The sequence below is a fragment of the Thalassophryne amazonica genome, chromosome 18 (assembly GCF_902500255.1).
Source record: "Thalassophryne amazonica chromosome 18, fThaAma1.1, whole genome shotgun sequence".
Classification (NCBI taxonomy): domain Eukaryota; kingdom Metazoa; phylum Chordata; class Actinopteri; order Batrachoidiformes; family Batrachoididae; genus Thalassophryne; species Thalassophryne amazonica.
The window spans coordinates 67,615,394-67,634,500 of record NC_047120.1 but is presented as its reverse complement, the minus strand read 5'-3'; the positions used below and the strand labels follow the sequence as shown (position 1 = coordinate 67,634,500).

The following is a 19,107-nucleotide window of genomic DNA, read 5'->3' as shown; positions in this document are numbered from 1 at the left end:
TCAAATCTATCAACAACTCAATAGCCCATCTCATCAAAACTTAGCCCATCTATGTACAATATTATTTATAACCATGGCTTAGATTGTTTTTTAAATCATAACGTAAAATAAATCTACTGAACAGTAAAGTATACACAAGCAAAATGCAATGACACACAGTTGCTACATTACTTTTCTTTAGCCACAGCCGCTGCCAGCGAAACTCTCCACGTGATTTGCTAGCAGAGCCATGGGAGCATTGGCAATCCCGTCAGTTACCACCATGGACACATAGGTGGCCCGCTGTGCCGATGGGGTCCAGGTTCATAGCAGCACAAGAAAAAGGCTTGTCTCCTGTGTGGGTGGTGATTCTGAGCAGCAAACCGGGGGACACCTCTAGCGCTGCCAGGCCGCTATTAGCTGTGTTTTAGGAAGAGAGCACAGTAAGCAGAGATATTGGACAAAATTAAGTTTACACTCACTGAGGGTTACCAAATGTATATTTACAAAAAAATTAACCCACAAGTGTGCATTCAGGGTGTCATGACGGGCCTAGATCATGCAGATTTTCCTTCCAACCCATCAAGCCTGCAGATGATTTCAGTGATGAGCTCCTCATCTTATCTTAACGTGGTGCTCACCACTGAAAGCTTGTACTGAGGTGACTGATTGCAAAGAAAATCTAGTCCCTGTTGGGTATAGGCCCAAGCGCAGTGTGACCAAAACGTACCTGCATTCCTTTCAATAAAATCTTTGAGGGAGCCATGGCAGGGTTTAAAGATGAGATCCCACTGGCTCCACTGACTTAAGTCCTCCAGCAAAGGGCAGGAGAGCAAGCTGGCCAGGGCCTGGACCTTGGAAACCTCACCGAGAAGACCCACCGTATCACAAGCACCCTGAGCTTTGACCACAGGAGGGCTGTGGAGAACAGAAGGTTACAGAAGGAAGAGTTAAGGTGCCAGTTTTCTACATCAATACAACGATCGAGGATAAAAAGGCATTTGGCAGGTTGATGATGTGGGGTTTTTTTTCATGTTCTGGTCTCCAAGACAAACTTTGGGCTACCTGATGTTCAGTTCTTCCACTACATCTGCTGCTTCTGGAGCAAAATGCTCTAAACATGAACACATTTGAGCATGGATTTGAATTTGTGCAGATATTTACACATTTAAAACAGAGATTATCAGGGTGAGTGCAACTATGTCAGAAATGTCTTTATTTCCAATGAAAAATGACTGTCTTTTTCCACCCACTGTTATTATGGTGGTTCTCTGTTGCTGGTTACAGGTACCCTCACAGTACATGACTTGACTGTTTAACTGTAGTTTATCATTTGGGTAAAAATAAAGCTAACTAGCTGGATAGCTATCAGTCTATCTCTCCAGTTAGTGACAGGAAGAGCGCCTAAGATGACGAGTTACTGTTTTTGGAGATACAATATTGGCAGCAATTAACAGGGCAATTAGGTTTTGGAACATGCTATGGTGCTGCACGTCACTGCACCCACCACACAATGGAACTGTCTTTGGTCCTGGATGGCAACCACCCACACAGACAACTGCTACGACCCCACTTCTCAAAAGTAACCCTCTGTCTGTCACAGTCAGGTGACAGACAGATCCAGCACACAGAGACACCTGTGTGCTGGATCATGTCCAGAGAAGCACACCATATGTCCAAACTGTTACAGCTGACCTTCCCTCACAATGCACGTGACACCCCTCCTCTTAGTCTCCCTAAGAAATAATTCATGTGACACAAAATCATTCCAGTGGTACTAAAAGATCCTACAAAGAGACCAAAGAACATCCAGTTGTGAACATCTGCTGGAGACTCTGTGGCACAAATAATGCAAATCATTTTCATATTTTTTGGAGTTGTCGAGTGATCAGACCCTTCTGGGTGCAGCTTGGTGAGCACCTAAAGAACATTTTTACCAAAGACATTCCTAGCAGCTGTGAAGCCCTGTACTTTGGAGACATACCATTGGACAACTGGACTCTGAAAGACAGGCATCTGTTGGCAATTCTTTTGGCAGCAAGCAAAAAGACTATTACTAGGAAGTGGGTAAAACCGGAAGTGCCCACAATTGAACAACGGTTTAAAATTGTTCAGAGCATTTACATTCTGGAGAGGTTGACATTTTCAATCAGGGGCCAAAGATGGATTAGCAATACACTTTCTTTTTCCATACCCTAATCGAGGGGTGGTGGTGGTGGACAGAGCTTTAATTCATTTGAAAGCTTGTCTCTTAGTCTTGTCCATCCAAATTGGAAGTCCCAAAAACCAGTTTTATTTGTTATTATCTATCGTCCACCTGGTCGTTACTGTGAGTTTCTCTGTGAATTTTCAGACCTTTTGTCTGACTTAGTGCTTAGCTCAGATAAGATAATTATAGTGGGCGATTTTAACATCCACACAGATGCTGAGAATGACAGCCTCAACACTGCATTTAATCTATTATTAGACTCTATTGGCTTTGCTCAAAAAGTAAATGAGTCCACCCACCACTTTAATCATATCTTAGATCTTGTTCTGACTTATGGTATGGAAATAGAAGACTTAACAGTATTCCCTGAAAACTCCCTTCTGTCTGATCATTTCTTAATAACATTTACATTTACTCTGATGGACTACCCAGCAGTAGGGAATAGTTTCATTACACTAGAAGTCTTTCAGAAAGCGCTGTAACTAGGTTTAAGGATATGATTCCTTCTTTATGTTCTCTAATGCCATATAACAACACAGTGCAGAGTAGCTACCTAAACTCTGTAAGGGAGATAGAGTATCTCGTCAATAGTTTTACATCCTCATTGAAGACAACTTTGGATGCTGTAGCTCCTCTGAAAAAGAGAGCTTTAAATCAGAAGTGTCTGACTCCGTGGTATAACTCACAAACTCGTAGCTTAAAGCAGATAACCCGTAAGTTGGAGAGGAAATGGCGTCTCACTAATTTAGAAGATCTTCACTTAGCCTGGAAAAAGAGTCTGTTGCTCTATAAAAAAAGCCCTCCGTAAAGCTAGGACATCTTTCTACTCATCACTAATTGAAGAAAATAGAACAACCCCAGGTTTCTTTTCAGCACTGTAGCCAGGCTGACAAAGAGTCAGAGCTCTATTGAGCTGAGTATTCCATTAACTTAACTAGTAATGACTTCATGACTTTCTTTGCTAACAAAATTTAACTATTAGAGAAAAAATTACTCATAACCATCCCAAAGACGTATCGTTATCTTTGGCTGCTTTCAGTGATGCCGGTATTTGGTTAGACTCTTTCTCTCCGATTGTTCTGTCTGAGTTATTTTCATTAGTTACTTCATCCAAACCATCAACATGTTTATTAGACCCCATTCCTACCAGGCTGCTCAAGGAAGCCCTACCATTATTTAATGCTTCAATCTTAAATATGATCAATCTATCTTTGTTAGTTGGCTATGTACCACAGGCTTTTAAGGTGGCAGTAATTAAACCATTACTTAAAAAGCCATCACTTGACCCAGCTATCTTAGCTAATTATAGGCCATCTCCAACCTTCCTTTTCTCTCAAAAATTCTTGAAAGGGTAGTTGTAAAACAGCTAACTGATCATCTGCAGAGGAATGGTCTATTTGAAGAGTTTCAGTCAGGTTTTAGAATTCATCATAGTACAGAAACAGCATTAGTGAAGGTTACAAATGATCTTCTTATGGCCTCGGACAGTGGACTCATCTCTGTGCTTGTTCTGTTAGACCTCAGTGCTGCTTTGATACTGTTGACCATAAAATTTTATTACAGAGATTAGAGCATGCCATAGGTATTAAAGGCACTGCGCTGCGGTGGTTTGAATCATATTTGTCTAATAGATTACAATTTGTTCATGTAAATGGGGAATCTTCTTCACAGACTAAAGTTAATTATGGAGTTCCACAAGGTTCTGTGCTAGGACCAATTTTATTCACTTTATATATGCTTCCCTTAGGCAGTATTATTAGACGGTATTGCTTAAATTTTCATTGTTACGCAGATGATACCCAGCTTTATCTATCCATGAAGCCAGAGGACACACACCAATTAGCTAAACTGCAGGATTGTCTTACAGACATAAAGACATGGATGACCTCTAATTTCCTGCTTTTAAACTCAGATAAACTGAAGTTATTGTACTTGGCCCCACAAATCTTAGAAACATGGTATCTAACCAGATCCTTACTCTGGATGGCATTACCCTGACCTCTAGTAATACTGTGAGAAATCTTGGAGTCATTTTTGATCAGGATATGTCATTCAAAGCGCATATTAAACAAATATGTAGGACTGCTTTTTTGCATTTACGCAATATCTCTAAAATCAGAAAGGTCTTGTCTCAGAGTGATGCTGAAAAACTAATTCATGCATTTATTTCCTCTAGGCTGGACTATTGTAATTCATTATTATCAGGTTGTCCTAAAAGTTCCCTAAAAAGCCTTCAGTTAATTCAAAATGCTGCAGCTAGAGTACTGACGGGGACTAGAAGGAGAGAGCATATCTCACCCATATTGGCCTCTCTTCATTGGCTTCCTGTTAATTCTAGAATAGAATTTAAAATTATTCTTCTTACTTATAAGGTTTTGAATAATCAGGTCCCATCTTATCTTAGGGACCTCGTAGTACCATATCACCCCAATAGAGCGCTTCGCTCTCAGACTGCAGGCTTACTTGTAGTTCCTAGGGTTTGTAAGAGTAGAATGGGAGGCAGAGACTTCAGCTTTCAGGCTCCTCTCCTGTGGAACCAGCTCCCAATTCAGATCAGGGAGACAGACACCCTCTCTACTTTTAAGATTAGGCTTAAACCTTTCCTTTTTGCTAAAGCTTATAGTTAGGGCTGGATCAGGTGACCCTGAACCATCCCTTAGTTATGCTGCTATAGACGTAGACTGCTGGGGGGTTCCCATGATGCACTGTTTCTTTCTCTTTTTGCTCTGTATGCATCCCTCTGCATTTAATCATTAGTGATCGATCTCTGCTCCCCTCCACAGCATGTCTTTTTCCTGGTTCTCTCCCTCAGCCCCAACCAGTCCCAGCAGAAGACTGCCCCTCCCTGAGCCTGGTTCTGCTGGAGGTTTCTTCCTGTTAAAAGGGAGTTTTTCCTTCCCACTGTAGCCAAGTGCTTGCTCACAGGGGGTCGTTTTGACCGTTGGGGTTTTACATAATTATTGTATGGCCTTGCCTTACAATATAAAGCGCCTTGGGGCAACTGTTTGTTGTGATTTGGCGCTATCTAAAAAAATTGATTGATTGATTGATTGGTCATTCTATTGTATCAGAAAGGGATGTGCTTTAACATTTGCTTCTCCAAATAAAGAATTTGAAAAAAAAAAAAGAAAAAGAAAATCCAGTTGTCTCCTGAGGTCACAATCCTATAGTGAGACAGGTAGCACCAGGACCATACAGACTTGGACTTTCTTTCTCCTGCAAAGATATCCTCATCTGACCCACGAACTTGTGACTCCATAAGCTTTTCCCAGGTGTCTCTAGACCTCAAAGGCCGAGGGCCCAGAGACATGAATACCAATGCAGAGATAAGTGAATGTTTCTCCAACTTCCACACTTTCACAGCAAACAGATAAACTTCTGATGGCCGTGTCCAGGAAATCATTGAAAGCCAAGATCTTAGCCTTGATCCAAGATCAACACAAGTCCAGACACTCCTACTGCTCACACATCTTCTAGGGTGCTGCAATCAGGGTGTCCACTGATACCGCAAAGATCACGGCTTCACCTGTGAGGTCAAAGTCAGTAATAAAGGCACCTTGACACTTGCACAAATTCGATCTCCGAGTAAACCCGTCGTAAACTGTTGTAAACTGTGTGCGGCTGTGTGCCAGCATGCAAAGAAGATTTTAAAATGTTCAAAACTTCTGGCACGCATTAATTTCGAGAATTAATTGTGAACACTGTGCAACTTATTTGAAAACACTGCATGTCACTGTGTGTTAATGTGCTCAGGGCATTTGAACGATTATGAAGAGATGTTACATCTACAATAAACATAATTTTACAGATACGTTATCTAACTCATAAGAAGGAATCAAAATGCAATTGTTTTACCAATCCATTAAAATATATACATTATAAATAATTACCTTTGAGACAAGATTCCAAGTGTGTTCTCCACCGCACGATGTGCATGAGAAAACCTGCAGCTGTAGATAATTTCTCTGTGATTCTGGGAGCGATGAGGGAATGGTTTCATCAGCTAAGTTCTTAGAGCAAATGCATCATCGGCTATGAAATGATTATTTTATATAGCATGTGGTGTCCAGCGGAACAAAGCGGGAGACACTAGCACAACAAATTGCGCGGCAGTGCGGGAATCAAATTCTTGCAAGTGTCAAGGTGCCTTAAGCCTTTCCTCACAAACAAAGGCACCTAAGATATTGGATATTCCGCTATGAAACTTTGGACTCCCATACGTACAGGTGAGGACCAGCAAACTTCCTGTTTTGGTCCCTGTTACCACCTTGTAACACAATAATTGGCAGGTATTCTTTTATATTTTAGTTTAAATAAGAATAGTAGAGAAGGCTGAATCTGCGACTGGGCTGGGTTGCTTGACGCGAGGACGTTTCACTTCTAATCGCAGAAGCTTCCTCAGCTAAATTTCTTGCTCTGGTAGTCTGACTTCTGTCTTGAGTCTTGTAGAGAAGAATAACAGAACCCAGCAGAAGCTGGAGTTTTAAACCTAACCAGACTCCTCCTACAGAGAGGCAAACTGCTATTGGCTAGTGACTAACAACTGCTCTAATTACCACCTATTGTGCTCTAGTTAGCACTCTCCTAATGACAGGACAGCTGTCCCTCCTAATGATGGGACTGATGCCTCTCCTGACGATGCTGCTGACAATGTGAATGACTCATTACCATGAACAAAAGACTGAAACTGCTTTGACCTGGGTCTTGTTAGGTTTAAAACTCCAGCTTTTGCTGGATTCTGTTATTCTTCTCTACAAGAGTCAAGACAGAAGTCAGACTACCAGAGCAAAAAATTTAGCTGAGGAAGCTTCTGCGATTAGAAGCAAAACATCCTCGCGTCAAGCAACCCAGCCCAGTTGCAGATTCAGCCTTCTCTACTATTCTTATTTAAACTAAAATATAAAAGAACACCTGCCAATTATTATGTTACAAGGTGGTAACAGGGACCAAAACAGGAAGTTTGCTGGTCCTCACCTGTACGTATGGGAGTCAAGCAACCCAGTCCAGTCGAAGATTCAAGGTTCTCTCCTATGGAAACCACCTAGACAACTGAGAGCCCTCAAAGAAACTTTAAATAAGAACGTTAGCATAGTCCAACAGGTAGTCACATGTCAAATAGGTCAGGCACTTTGTTTGCACGTGATGTATGAAGCCTCGTTGCTGATCACAGGGTCCTGGTGGCCACTAAGGCCACTGCTGATTCTTTTCATTACACATTTTGAGTGTTTATTGACAGCACACAAGTGGCCTCTACCTGCTGTGGTTAGCAAAGAGGGCTGACTCATAGTAGACTTCGCTGATTCCAGCTCCAGCCAACATCTCTCTCTGACGTCGGACAAGATCGGCCAACATCCGCAGAGAGCCGAGGCAAAGGTCACGACTGTCCTGGACCCCGTAGTGAGACCTCAGTGCTGACTCGATATGGAAGAGCTGCAAAAACAAGGCGTGACGTTAATGATGTTCCTGTCACATACCGAGATCCTTTTGTCTGTTTTTAAACTTACTGCATCTGGATCAGTCGAGGTTATGTCTCCACACTGTTTGATGAACTCAAATATGTCTTGTCTGGTGGGTCTGAAGCCACTGCCCTCTGTGATGCTGCCCAGATTGAGAGTAAAACCAACAGTCTCCTGCAGTAGCTGCATGTAATCAGAGAGAACTTGTATCATTCAGGCAAAGCCACCTGGTCTATTTAAGTTATGGTGTTAGATCTTTGTGATCACCCACCTGAATGTGCTTCACTAGGAACTCCAGAAAGCTGCCTTGTTGTAATGAGATAAAATTGTTGACCTGGAAATGTTTGGCCAACTTTCTCTCCAGAACAGCGATGTAGCCCAGAGTGATGGGCGACGTATGACCGGACAGGTTTTCTTTAAGAAACTGTTTCACAGCAGCTGAGGAGCAGATGAAGACATATTTATGGACCTGCTCCATCGCTCAGCGACTTCATGAGAGGAAAGTCTTACTCATGTAATTGCACAGTCGTGTTCTGCATCAGTACCTTCACTTGGGAGAGAAGTGACGGGTTTAGCCTCATTTTTAGTCATCTGAACGTTATTGGATGGCTTATCTTTAGGCACCAAGTCCTTTGGAACGTCAAGAGAACCCCCGCAGATAGCCAGCTGAAACAGAGCAGTCGCCAACCGATCACCTGAAACCTGAATCAGGAAGTTCTGGACGTGCTGTATTGGAAAAATAAAATATATATATTACTTTTATTCCGAGAGACTGCAAACAACATCATCACTCCTCACAACCAACTGAAAATGGATTTGTTGTCATTGGTTTTGGCTGTTAGCTTGCCAACCATTCATTTTCAGTGAATGTGTTGCCCATTAGAATAATTTCCAATGAAGACCGTGCTAGCAGCTACTACCTCCAAGATATTACATGAACAGAAACATGTTCATCTGGACAGGCCCAAATCCTCAAGGCCAAGCCTCTCAACACCAAGGCCAAAAGTGGGCATCAAGGCATTTTAAGGTACCTTAAGATGCCTTGAGCATCAAGGCATCACAACACGCAAACCATGAAATGACACACAAAAGCTGCACAAAATTACGCCACTTATTTCACACTGCATGTTTTCTAGTCCTCCCTGCTTTATTTAGCTAAGTCAGGTGTCTTCAGTCATTCACCACCTGGGACTCGTGTCTGCAGACCCACAGAGAAACAGAATGCATGCAGGCCAAGTCTGGTCCACTACGGAACAACAAAATGAGAGAATTAAATGAACGGTTGGTGTCCAGTACTTACCTTAGCCATCCTGGGACTGAAAACTCCTTCTGCATTTGTAAAAACCGCCAGCACGACCTCAGCTGCTGTCATAGAAATGTAGCTGTTCCTAAAGGCCGTGCTTCCTGAAGCGGAAAAGGGGGCGGCCCCTTGCAATGGCTCCATCACGCTCTTTTTCAGCTTCCTCATGCGTTCATGAATCTCCTCCTCCAGGTCTTTCTGTATCGCATCTCTGGCCTGAACCATGATGGTGCTCTGATTACGATTCACCTTTCCTATGGACTGAAGAGGAGAGATGAATGTAAAAAGTTCACTGTAAGCAGTAGTGGGCCCAGTTCAGCCAATCAGCTAACAGTTAATTCACAACACTAACTTTTTTGTTAGCAGCTTCAAAAGCTTGAAAACCATTAGCAGTCCAATTAGCTCTGCTAATTAGCTCGCTCTGCTACCGTTAATGGTAACTAATGGTATTAAAATAAAGTTAAACAGAAAAAAATGTTTGCTTTTGTTTATGTATTATCTATTTTTTCTATCAAAACCAAGGAGAAACGGGGGTTGTTCTGCTAATAAACCTCTAAACTTGGTTTCTGCAACACGGCACCGCGGCAATATGCTGTCTAGATGCTTGGTTGAGCTTTTTTTTTTGTTGTTTGTTTTGCAGATTCAAGGATCACAAATCAGTTCAGTTTCTGATTATATGCAGTCTGGATGACTTATTACATCACCAGTAAAAGTTAGCGCTGCTTACCGATATGGCCAGTCCAATGCTGGTTATCCTGATACCCAGTTCGTAGGGAGAGTTGCAGTTGTAGTGGTCGGCCAGGTGCTTCATGAACTCTGCCAGGTCTACTGTGCCTTTGTTTTTTTGCCGAAAAAGCTGAAGTTGCTGAATAAAGAAAACAGTAATCGAAATTAAGCAAAAATGTTAAGAAGCTACACGTAAACAACACGCTTCCATCAACTGGATTCGTAAGCAGTAAATCAAATAAGTTTTAAAACAATTATGACCCTCCGCACCAGTGAAGCGGCAAGACAGGGTATCACAATCGGACCTGTGTATGTGTCCATCTGTGAACAAAATAACTAAAAAAACAGCCACCCTGATTTTACCAAACTTAGTGGGAACATTACTTGGGCAGATATCTCATGATGATTATCTTTTGGAGAAGCTCGAGCAAAAGTAAACAAAAACATGGCCTTGAAAAAAACTGTTCTCTGTTATTCAGTACTTTAACGTTTCCCATAATCCCCCTGGTGGCTCCCTGCGCTTCCCAGAATGGAGCAGAGTTCTGGCAGTTCACAGTATATGTAACCAATGGCTAGCGAGGATGTGGATGGCGTTGATCCAGCGTGTTCACAAGTGATTATAATGAGACATTCTCCCAAGCTGAGAGGGTTATCTAGAGGAGGTGTAGCACCTGTGATGGACTTCTGCCGCGCCCCGATATTGTCTTATTGTGCACACTTCATGAGGTTTGTTTAAACTGTGCCCTGAACCGGAACACTGCTGAAACTGACCTCTCGCGTAAGTCACGGACCGCGAGATTCATAACTGCAAAACAGCGAAAATCTCTGGAGAGGTGATCTAAAGATTAAACTGATCAGCAAAATATTTACAATTGATTGGTATAAGTGGTGTCATGATTAAGTCACCAGGAAGTCATTATTCATTCAGTTTGAGGAACCATGTTTGGGGAGTGAGTGTGCAATAAAGACAGGAAGTTGTGTTAGCTTTCAAAAAAAAGTTGGAGGATTCTAAGAACTAAATAACCACAACAGGTTTTTGTAATCAGTTAAAAGCTTGCGTGTATCACTAACACAGACTACTAGACACCAGCGCTCTGATGTCTTCCACATTAAACTGCTGTTGTGGAAGGAGCTCCTTCAGTTAATTAAACCACGTACCCTTAAGATGTCTACTGTCTCGATCTGGTGGATATCATCATCCTTGGTGTTGCCGTCGATCTTGAACAAGCGATGGATGAGCGGCAGTTTGCAGAGGGGCCCCAGGTTCAGCTCTTCATAGCGCTTCTTGTCCTTCAGAGCAGCCAGTGCCTGGCCCAGCTCATACAAGGTGCAGATGGCCATCACTGCTTCAGTGCACTAACACAAAGACACCAACCAGCCTTAAATATCCGTCCATGATGAGTGAAAAGCATTTACAACTTCATGAGTGCCAACCTGTATGAACATGTTGATCTCTCTCATGGTGTACTCGAGGTCTTTCAGAGCTTGAATTTTCCAGAACCTGAGCCTATCTGCTTCCTGATAAGAAATCTGCAGCAATGTGCACACTCTGGACATCACCTGGACACATATTAAAGGTGCCAAATGGAGTAGATGATGATTGTTCTTTTTTTTTTCCTGTAGCATCTGGTAACATAATGACTTCTGTGACAGACGTTTTTGTTTTTTTCAGCTGAAAGTTGCAGTTATGGATAAAAGCTCTTCACGGTCTGCAGAATGAAAACGGGAAGCAACGTTTTACTTCTCACCTTTTCTTTGGTAACGTTATCCCCCGCTGCAGCGATCTCTCGTATCACATCCTCTGCCAGGCTGTTGACCACGTCAGGATTCAGGTTCCTGTGTCTCCTTTGGCCCAGTTCTTTCTCGTCCCTCTCTGCGGCCTCTTGCGCCCGCACATTGTCTCCGTGCCTCTCTCTCAGCTGGGCGTGATAAGCGTCCCTGAAGACGGGCAGGCTGCCGTCTTTGTGTGGCGCCTTGTGCGTCTGCTCTCTGGTTGATTTGATGTTTGATCCCAGGGCTGGGAAGTCTAACTCACTGATGATGCTGCCTGCTTGCTCTCGCTGTTCTCTCTCAGGAGTTTTCTGGACGTCCGGTGTCTGGTCAGAGTCTGTGTCCTTGTGCTGTTTGGGAGCATCTGGAGACACATTTTAATCATGAGACTGGGACAGGATACCAGAACATGCACGCTGTGATGTTTTACTACCTGGAGTGGTTTGTGAAAGAACAGGCTTGGAATGTTTCGCTGCTCCATATTTTGCTACTGGTCCAGACTGAATGTCCAGTTTTCCGGCTTCCCAGTGATCATACAGAGACATGTACTGGTCCAGAGGTAATTCTGTGCCAAACTGTTGCGCATAGTCAGTTATTAGTTGTTGAATTGTTTTCGGTTGGTATATTTTCATTACCTGCAATGCAGAACATAACAAGAGCAATCAGAGATTTCTGGCATCTGCCAATCCGGATCCGAATCACCTCCAAAATTCAATGTAGTATTCCATGCCCTAATATGCATCTGTGGTGCAAATTTGGTGGGAATCCGTGAAATAGTTTTGACGTAATCCTTTAACGCCTATATGTAAAGTGAAACTTGATCCAGAATCTGGATCCCGATCATCTCCAAAATTTTCTGGAATCTTCCATGGCCTTATATGTATCTGTGTTTAAAATTTTGTCAAAATCCATTCAGTAGTTTTGCCGTAATCCTGCTAACAGTAATCCTTCAAAGCCTATATAAAGTGAAACTTGATTCAAAAGTCGGATCTGGATCCAAATCTAGATCACCTCCAAAATTTTCTGGAGTCTTCCATGGCCTAATATCTATCTGTGGTGAAAATTTCGTCAAAATCCATGCAGTGGTTTTGACGTAATCTTGCTAACAGACAGACAGACAGATAAATAAATAAATAAATAAGCAGCTTGATCCCGGGATATTCACTCTTAAATTCTAAACTGCAACTATTAATCAACAGAACATGACTATAATAAGAAATAGAACTACACTGTAAAAAAAAAAAAATCTCGTTTTTACGGAAAAATTCTGGCAACTTTGGTTACCAGAATTCTGTAAAAAATTTCAGTGAATATGAAAATGATTTTACATAAAATATATAAATTTTACAGTGTAAACTTGTTGTCATTTTAGTGTCTATGTAGAAGATAAAATCTCTGCAAAACAGTCACCTTATATTTAATTATCCTCAAAATGTAGTTTAAACAGACATGTCACCTCTTTTTTCAAACCCTTAATTATCAGTATTTTACTGTATTTGTGAAAGTTCTCATCTGTAAAATTTAACTGTGTTGTACAGTTTTTGGTATTGCATTTTTTCTGTGTTTAAACTAGTCATTTGTAAATTCTATAATGGTATATGATTATTTTAACATATTTGTACTGTAAAATTCACACTTCAGTTTCATTCCACATTTTATACATTATTGCTCTAAACTGTTTTTCTTTGTACAGTTTTTTTTAATGTTGTGATTTGGCAGGATTTCACCGTTAATTTCACAGACTTTTTTTTTTACAGTGTACATTCAAGTACAAAAGATAGATCGAAGCCACATTTCCACTTTTCCACTGACCTCTGTGACCCTCTCGAGCAGCTGGCCTTGGGTCAGTTTCTCAGCTGGCTGGGATGGAATCATAACTGGTTTACCAACAAGGCCACTGGTGGAGAATAAAGAGGAAGCTGGACTCAAAGCAGCTCCAAATATAATTTCTGTATGAGGGTTGCAACCAAAGGTCATAGGCACCCGTGACACAGGAACACTTTGGATAATGTCACTGTTCCGAATATGTGACTCGGCTGTTTGTGGTGTTTCAGGTAATGTGCCAGCTCCGTGCTGATTTTGAGGCCGGTGGCTCTTATGGAACACCTGCTGTCCCTCAACTACCAAATCAGCATCCAGTGACTCTACTAGACAGGTAATGGTGTTGAATCCTAAAGAGGCCAAGGTAAGATTCTGGTGGTAATTCTGGTTATAAATTACAGCCAGCTTCTTCAGAGGAATCCCATTTCGATGCATCTTAACAATTTCCACTATATTTTGGAGAACCTTCTTGGATTTTTTGCTGTTCTTTCCTGCTTCTGTTGATGCCCCATCTTGACCTTGACCTTGAAGATGAGCCTTATAGAAGACCAGTTCCCCACTCACAACCAACTCATCCAGAGATGCGACCAAGCCATCCATGGAGGTGAAGCCCAAGGAGGACAAAGACAGCTTTTTTTGGTATTTCATATTATAGAACAGATCAATCTTCTCCAGAGGGATCCCACATGGGTGCTCCTTCACCAAAGCCAAAACATTTTTCAGAACTTTCTTCATCTTCGTTAATGCTGTGCAGGGAAACAAACAAACTGCTATCAGTACATAAACATTTACATGATGCCAGAAATAAAAAAAAAAAAAACTGAATTATTGTGTTAGTCCAACTAAAACCAGACGTAAACATGTTAGTTTGAATGAAATCGTACTGAATTACATTTCTCAAAGTCAGACAAACACACCAGGAAAGAGACTTTTGGTTTAGGGTTTGTATTACGTGTTTTTTCCAACACGCTAGCGTGGATCACAGTGTGTCTTACAATTAGACAGTAAGGACAGTAGTCAAAAATACCCCACACACCCACTTAACTGAGGTAAGAATTTCTATCTAGGCCCTGATTTCCGTTGGTGCCACTACTTATCTCTAGATTTCGTAGCGTCAAGCGGAGGAGAGTCTACGACTTTCCCTGATCGGGACACCAGTCCAACGCAGGTTACTTTCCCAACCGAGGCCCGTACACATTTACAGCTGCGTGGAATGAGACACTGTAGATTATGTGTCTTGTCCAAGGACACAGACAGGCAGCATGAGTGGGATTTGAATCCAGCTCCTTATCCACTAAGCTAATTGAGGTGATGCACCCTAAAAGAAACATCTTGTGTCTACGCTCACGGCTTTATGTAGAATGGAGCTGCTGCTTGCCACGCCCCCTCTATGGCTTCCACATACCATGTGGGCGTTTCACAGCGAGCACAGGCTGGTTCAGTGAGTGTCTCTCCCAAGAGTTCAGATATGGACTACCATGACATATGTCACAAATGTCTAAAATACGCTTTTCCAGGCTTAAATTTCACGTACAGCAGGGGAGTTCAGTGGCAGATCTGGTGGGGGGGTGGGGGGGAGGGTGCGGGTGTTTAAGGGGGTTGCAACCTCCCCTCCCCTTCTCCCAAGCTGCTGACAAAAGGTGTGATAAAATATGGTTAATATGGTTCTGATCAAAAAACGCTGCTGTATGGAGAATTAGATGATTTGTAGTGCTTAAAATAAAAACTGTGTAAAAAAAGGATCATTATGTAGTAAGTTTGTAGCTTCCCAGATCCCATTAGAATGCAGGAAAAAGGCCTATAATTTTTTTTATGTGTGTGTGTGTGTGTGTGTGTGTGTGTGTGTGTGTGTGTGTGTGTGTGTGTGTGTGTGTGTGTGTGTGTGTGTGTGCGCCCGGGGGAGGGGAGGGGGTGGAGTAGGCATGCCGTCAGACCTCCTACTAACCAAGTCACAGCCCCCCCATTTCCCTTCACGTAAAGCAAGATCCGCCCCTGGAACTTCTGTATTGAACATTGATTTGCAGAACTCTGAAGCTGGACCATCTATAATTAACTCAAATCAATTTTTGCCCAATAGGCCCCCTTTAATTACTGCTATTTTAAGTATCATTAATTAGTGTACTTTAAAATACACTACGCAGAGAGACAGAAAACACAAAATGTGAAACCAACACGTGTACTGTGTACACGGCTGGAACTGTAAGCACCGTGTTTTACGGTTGAAATACAAGAATCGCCGTTTACTGAATATTTAATTATAATATATCAGGTACTTCCGCAACTAATAAATTGCCACAGGTAGAGGAAACATGGGGCAGAGAGGCTGCCAACCCCCCCACCCCCGCCCACACAGGTCAAATAATGACATCTTTAATCTTCAGAAAATTGTCTGAATACATGCCATCAACTGATTAAATGTCATCATAGCATACATTTTATTGTTAGACAAACACATTATTAAGTAAACCAGAGATAAAAGAAATTTGATTTTGTACACTTCTTCTTACCAATCACAACTAATAACAAGTAAATGCTGATGTAGTTGAGAACCTACTTACAAAAAACAAATTATTAAAATTTAACTATTTAATTATTTAATATTGCCAGGGCAAAACTTTTCCACATTACTCTTCTACTTAACCACTTCGTCCCTTTGCTATAGTGTTGCGTCAACCATTACCTCACCCCACCGCCCCGCCCACCCCGGTGAAATCTGCTTCTGCCGCCTGTGGATGCTTGAACAATAAAGGTCAGAAACAGCTGAAAAATGTTTTTCACACTTTACCACATTTAACTATTGTCTTTTGCAGAAAGATCCAAAAAGCTCAGAGGTTGGAAACAGCACAGTTTTTGATTGTTTGTTTGTTTGTTTTTTGCTTTATGCATAACAATGGTGGCTTAGTGGTTAGCACTGTTGCCTCACAGCAAGAAGGTCATGGGACGTGGGTTTGCTCCAGTTTCCTCCCACATTTAAAGACATGCAGATTAGGTGGATTGGAAACTTTATAACTGTCCAGGTCTCCCTTGTGAAAGAGGTCTCGATCTCAATGGGATTAATCTGCTTAAATGAATAAGTCCCTCATTATCCAAAACATTTTGTCAGCCAAGTAACTAACTTAATTTAACATTTTGATGCCAATCTTGATTCTAAAACAAGCTTTTGAAATCAGATGTCCTCAAATAATGATGAATCTAGTATAACTTACAACAACAGCAATTTTTATTTTTAATCTAAAGTAGTTCCTTTTGGAATTATAACAGTGTTTACTTTTGAAGTATTCCTTTTTGAGTAAAAAAAAAAAGTCATAACTATAATGCTACATCACACGCTAACTGGAACTGGCATCAAATATTTTAACAATACCATTCTGTTATCATCATCATCATTGCTATTATTTTAAAAAATCAGACAAACTATCAAACTGCACAAATTTTGGTGACATAAACAAACAAACAAACAAATAAATAAATAAAAGCTGCACAAAAAGTTTACTTAGACTATTGCACAATGGCATGTACGTTGGTATAACAGTAACAACAATAACAATAATGTTGATTATTAGTCTACAAAGAGGAAGCAAATGAAGAAACTACAATCCAAAGTCAAACAAATGAAGAGAAATCAGGCTCAGGCTCACCAAATTCTTCAGCTGACAGGAACTGTTCAGAATTCAGTCTGCTGAGTGACCCAGGAAGCTTCCTCTGTTTTCATCCTCACAGCTCCACTCCCTCCTTCCCTCCCTCTCTTGTTCCTACGTTTCATTCTTGGTCAGGTCAGAGAGAAAGGAAACTGAAAGTAACCAGATTCTAGAAACCTCCCCATGTTCTCACTCCAACCCTCACTGAGATCAGTGATGGATTTAAGAACAAGACGTCTGAGAGATCTACAACTTCTTCTTCTTACATCAGTTTATTTAGTTCAGTTATTTATTCTATTTTTATCCTTCTCTTCCTTCTGCTTATACAAACAAACATGTACATTCACTGTGGCGGTGAACAAGTCTAATGATTCTTCCTGTGATTAGCAAAGAGGAATGGAGTCCGTGTGTAGGTGTGAGTGGGTTCACCAAAAAAAAAAAACATCATTAACTGCAATAAACGCTGTTGTATCTTCAGCTCTAATACTTTGGATTCTGGTGGATGCAGGTGAACCTCCTGTTTTGCGTGTGTTTGCACCTTGAACATAATAATTTGCCTACCTGGACTTGTTCAGGCAAACACATGTAAAGCAGAACTTTGGGCCAATTGGTTAGTGCGCTTGGTTTGAGTGTGGAAGGTTCCCGGTTCAAACCCCACCCCTGCCGCATTTTCTCATGTAATGTGGAGTTCCATCATGAAGGGCATCCGACAAAAATTGTGCCAATTCAACGTGGCGACCCCAAGTGCAAACAAGATCAGCCAAAGGGACTTACTAGAACAACAATCTTAAAGGGAATAAGTGATTCCATTTTGGATGTGATCTGGAAGAATGTTTGAGGCATGGCAACATGTAACTCGAGAGGATGTTGATGAAATTTGGTAAGCAGATGGATAACATCCCAGAATATGAGAGATATTATTTTGAAACTAAGATGTTGACCCGTGGGGAATCATGGGTTCTAGATGTGGTCATTTGTACTATATACAGAGGACAGCTGACTTTTGGGGAAAATCTGTTTACAGTGATGATACATTTTTTTAAGTATTGGCATAGAAACATTTCTTGGTTTTTATGAAAGTTTTTTTTATTGAAGGTTTAATCTGTTTTCAGTTGTGTTCAATTTTCCAAAATGAATATTTGTCATCAATAAGCTTTTCTGAAGCTGTTTAACCAGGACAATATTCCATGTAAAGAATTTATGAATAACTGAAGTTTTATATTTGCACTGTGACGGTGTTCACATTAGATCAAATTCATTTTTTATTTTTTCGCCTGTGTGAGACACCGCTGAGACACAATTCTGCTGTTTTGCTGTGTTTGTGGTCACAACACATGCACACGGAAAATGTCCAGATTTAAATCTGCTGTCTGGGATGTTAAGAGGCTGGACAGACTGATGAATTCTGTCAGGTGTGCAGCAACCTCACAGGCTTTTATTTTGAAATGCAAGCTCTTATTGTGGAAGTGCGTGTTGGACGGATCACCTTACTGTTTCACGACTTGAATCCTCATGAAAAAATACATAAGTATGCCAAAGGACAAAAATCAGCTCTTTGTGGATTTCAGATGACGCTCCAGACACACAAACACACAGAGTCCACTCCCCTTTTTATTATATGGATTGATGTGGGACATAACTTGGCGGAAGTCTGCGTGCCTTCTAGTTACAGCCTGTTTTCTGTTTTTAAACATCACACTCAACTTGTTTGTAGCATTCCTACACTTACAAATCATTTCATGGACACTTTCTGCTTGCTGAACCACACAGAAGCTCCTCAGTGGATTTATGAAGAAAAGAAACTCAAACAAAGGCCCCTGGAGGAAGCTGATGTCACTGGAAAAGAAAACAGAACCACTGCCTCTAAAGTTTCACTTTCCTGACCTGCCACAGCTGAGATGAACTATTGTGTCACATGATTTTTAAATGTCCAGTCACACCAGCGCTGAGAACATACTGTAATAAACCTGTAAGTTTTCATTCCTGGGAAGCAAAGTGATGATAAGTTACACAACACTGACCTTTGTGCCATTCTCCACCCTGTGCGGGCAGGGAGCAGGTTCTATGATGAACCCTGCTTGTCTGTACATGATAAATACACTCAACAAAAATATAAATGCAACACTTTTGGTTTTGCTGCCATTTTGTATGAGATGAACTCAAAGATCTAAAACTTTTTCCACATACACAATATCACCATTTCCCTCA

The 19,107-nt window shown here is 41.4% G+C and overlaps 1 protein-coding gene across 1 annotated transcript; it reads right to left on the bottom strand.

The window, feature by feature from the left end:
* Window positions 1-204: 204 nt before the first annotated feature.
* Window positions 205-17,006, bottom strand: LOC117530424. The gene is made up of 14 exons (XM_034193301.1): window positions 16,900-17,006; window positions 13,253-14,007; window positions 11,874-12,075; window positions 11,419-11,804; window positions 11,105-11,230; window positions 10,829-11,026; window positions 9,672-9,809; window positions 8,945-9,205; window positions 8,190-8,370; window positions 7,916-8,082; window positions 7,693-7,827; window positions 7,443-7,618; window positions 710-897; window positions 205-399 (listed from the first exon to the last, which is right to left on the bottom strand). The coding sequence occupies exons 2-14, from the start codon at window positions 13,994-13,996 to the stop codon at window positions 251-253; spliced, it is 3,051 nt and encodes a 1,016-aa protein (XP_034049192.1). The 5' UTR covers window positions 13,997-14,007; window positions 16,900-17,006; the 3' UTR covers window positions 205-250.
* Between the last annotated feature and the right edge of the window lie 2,101 nt (window positions 17,007-19,107).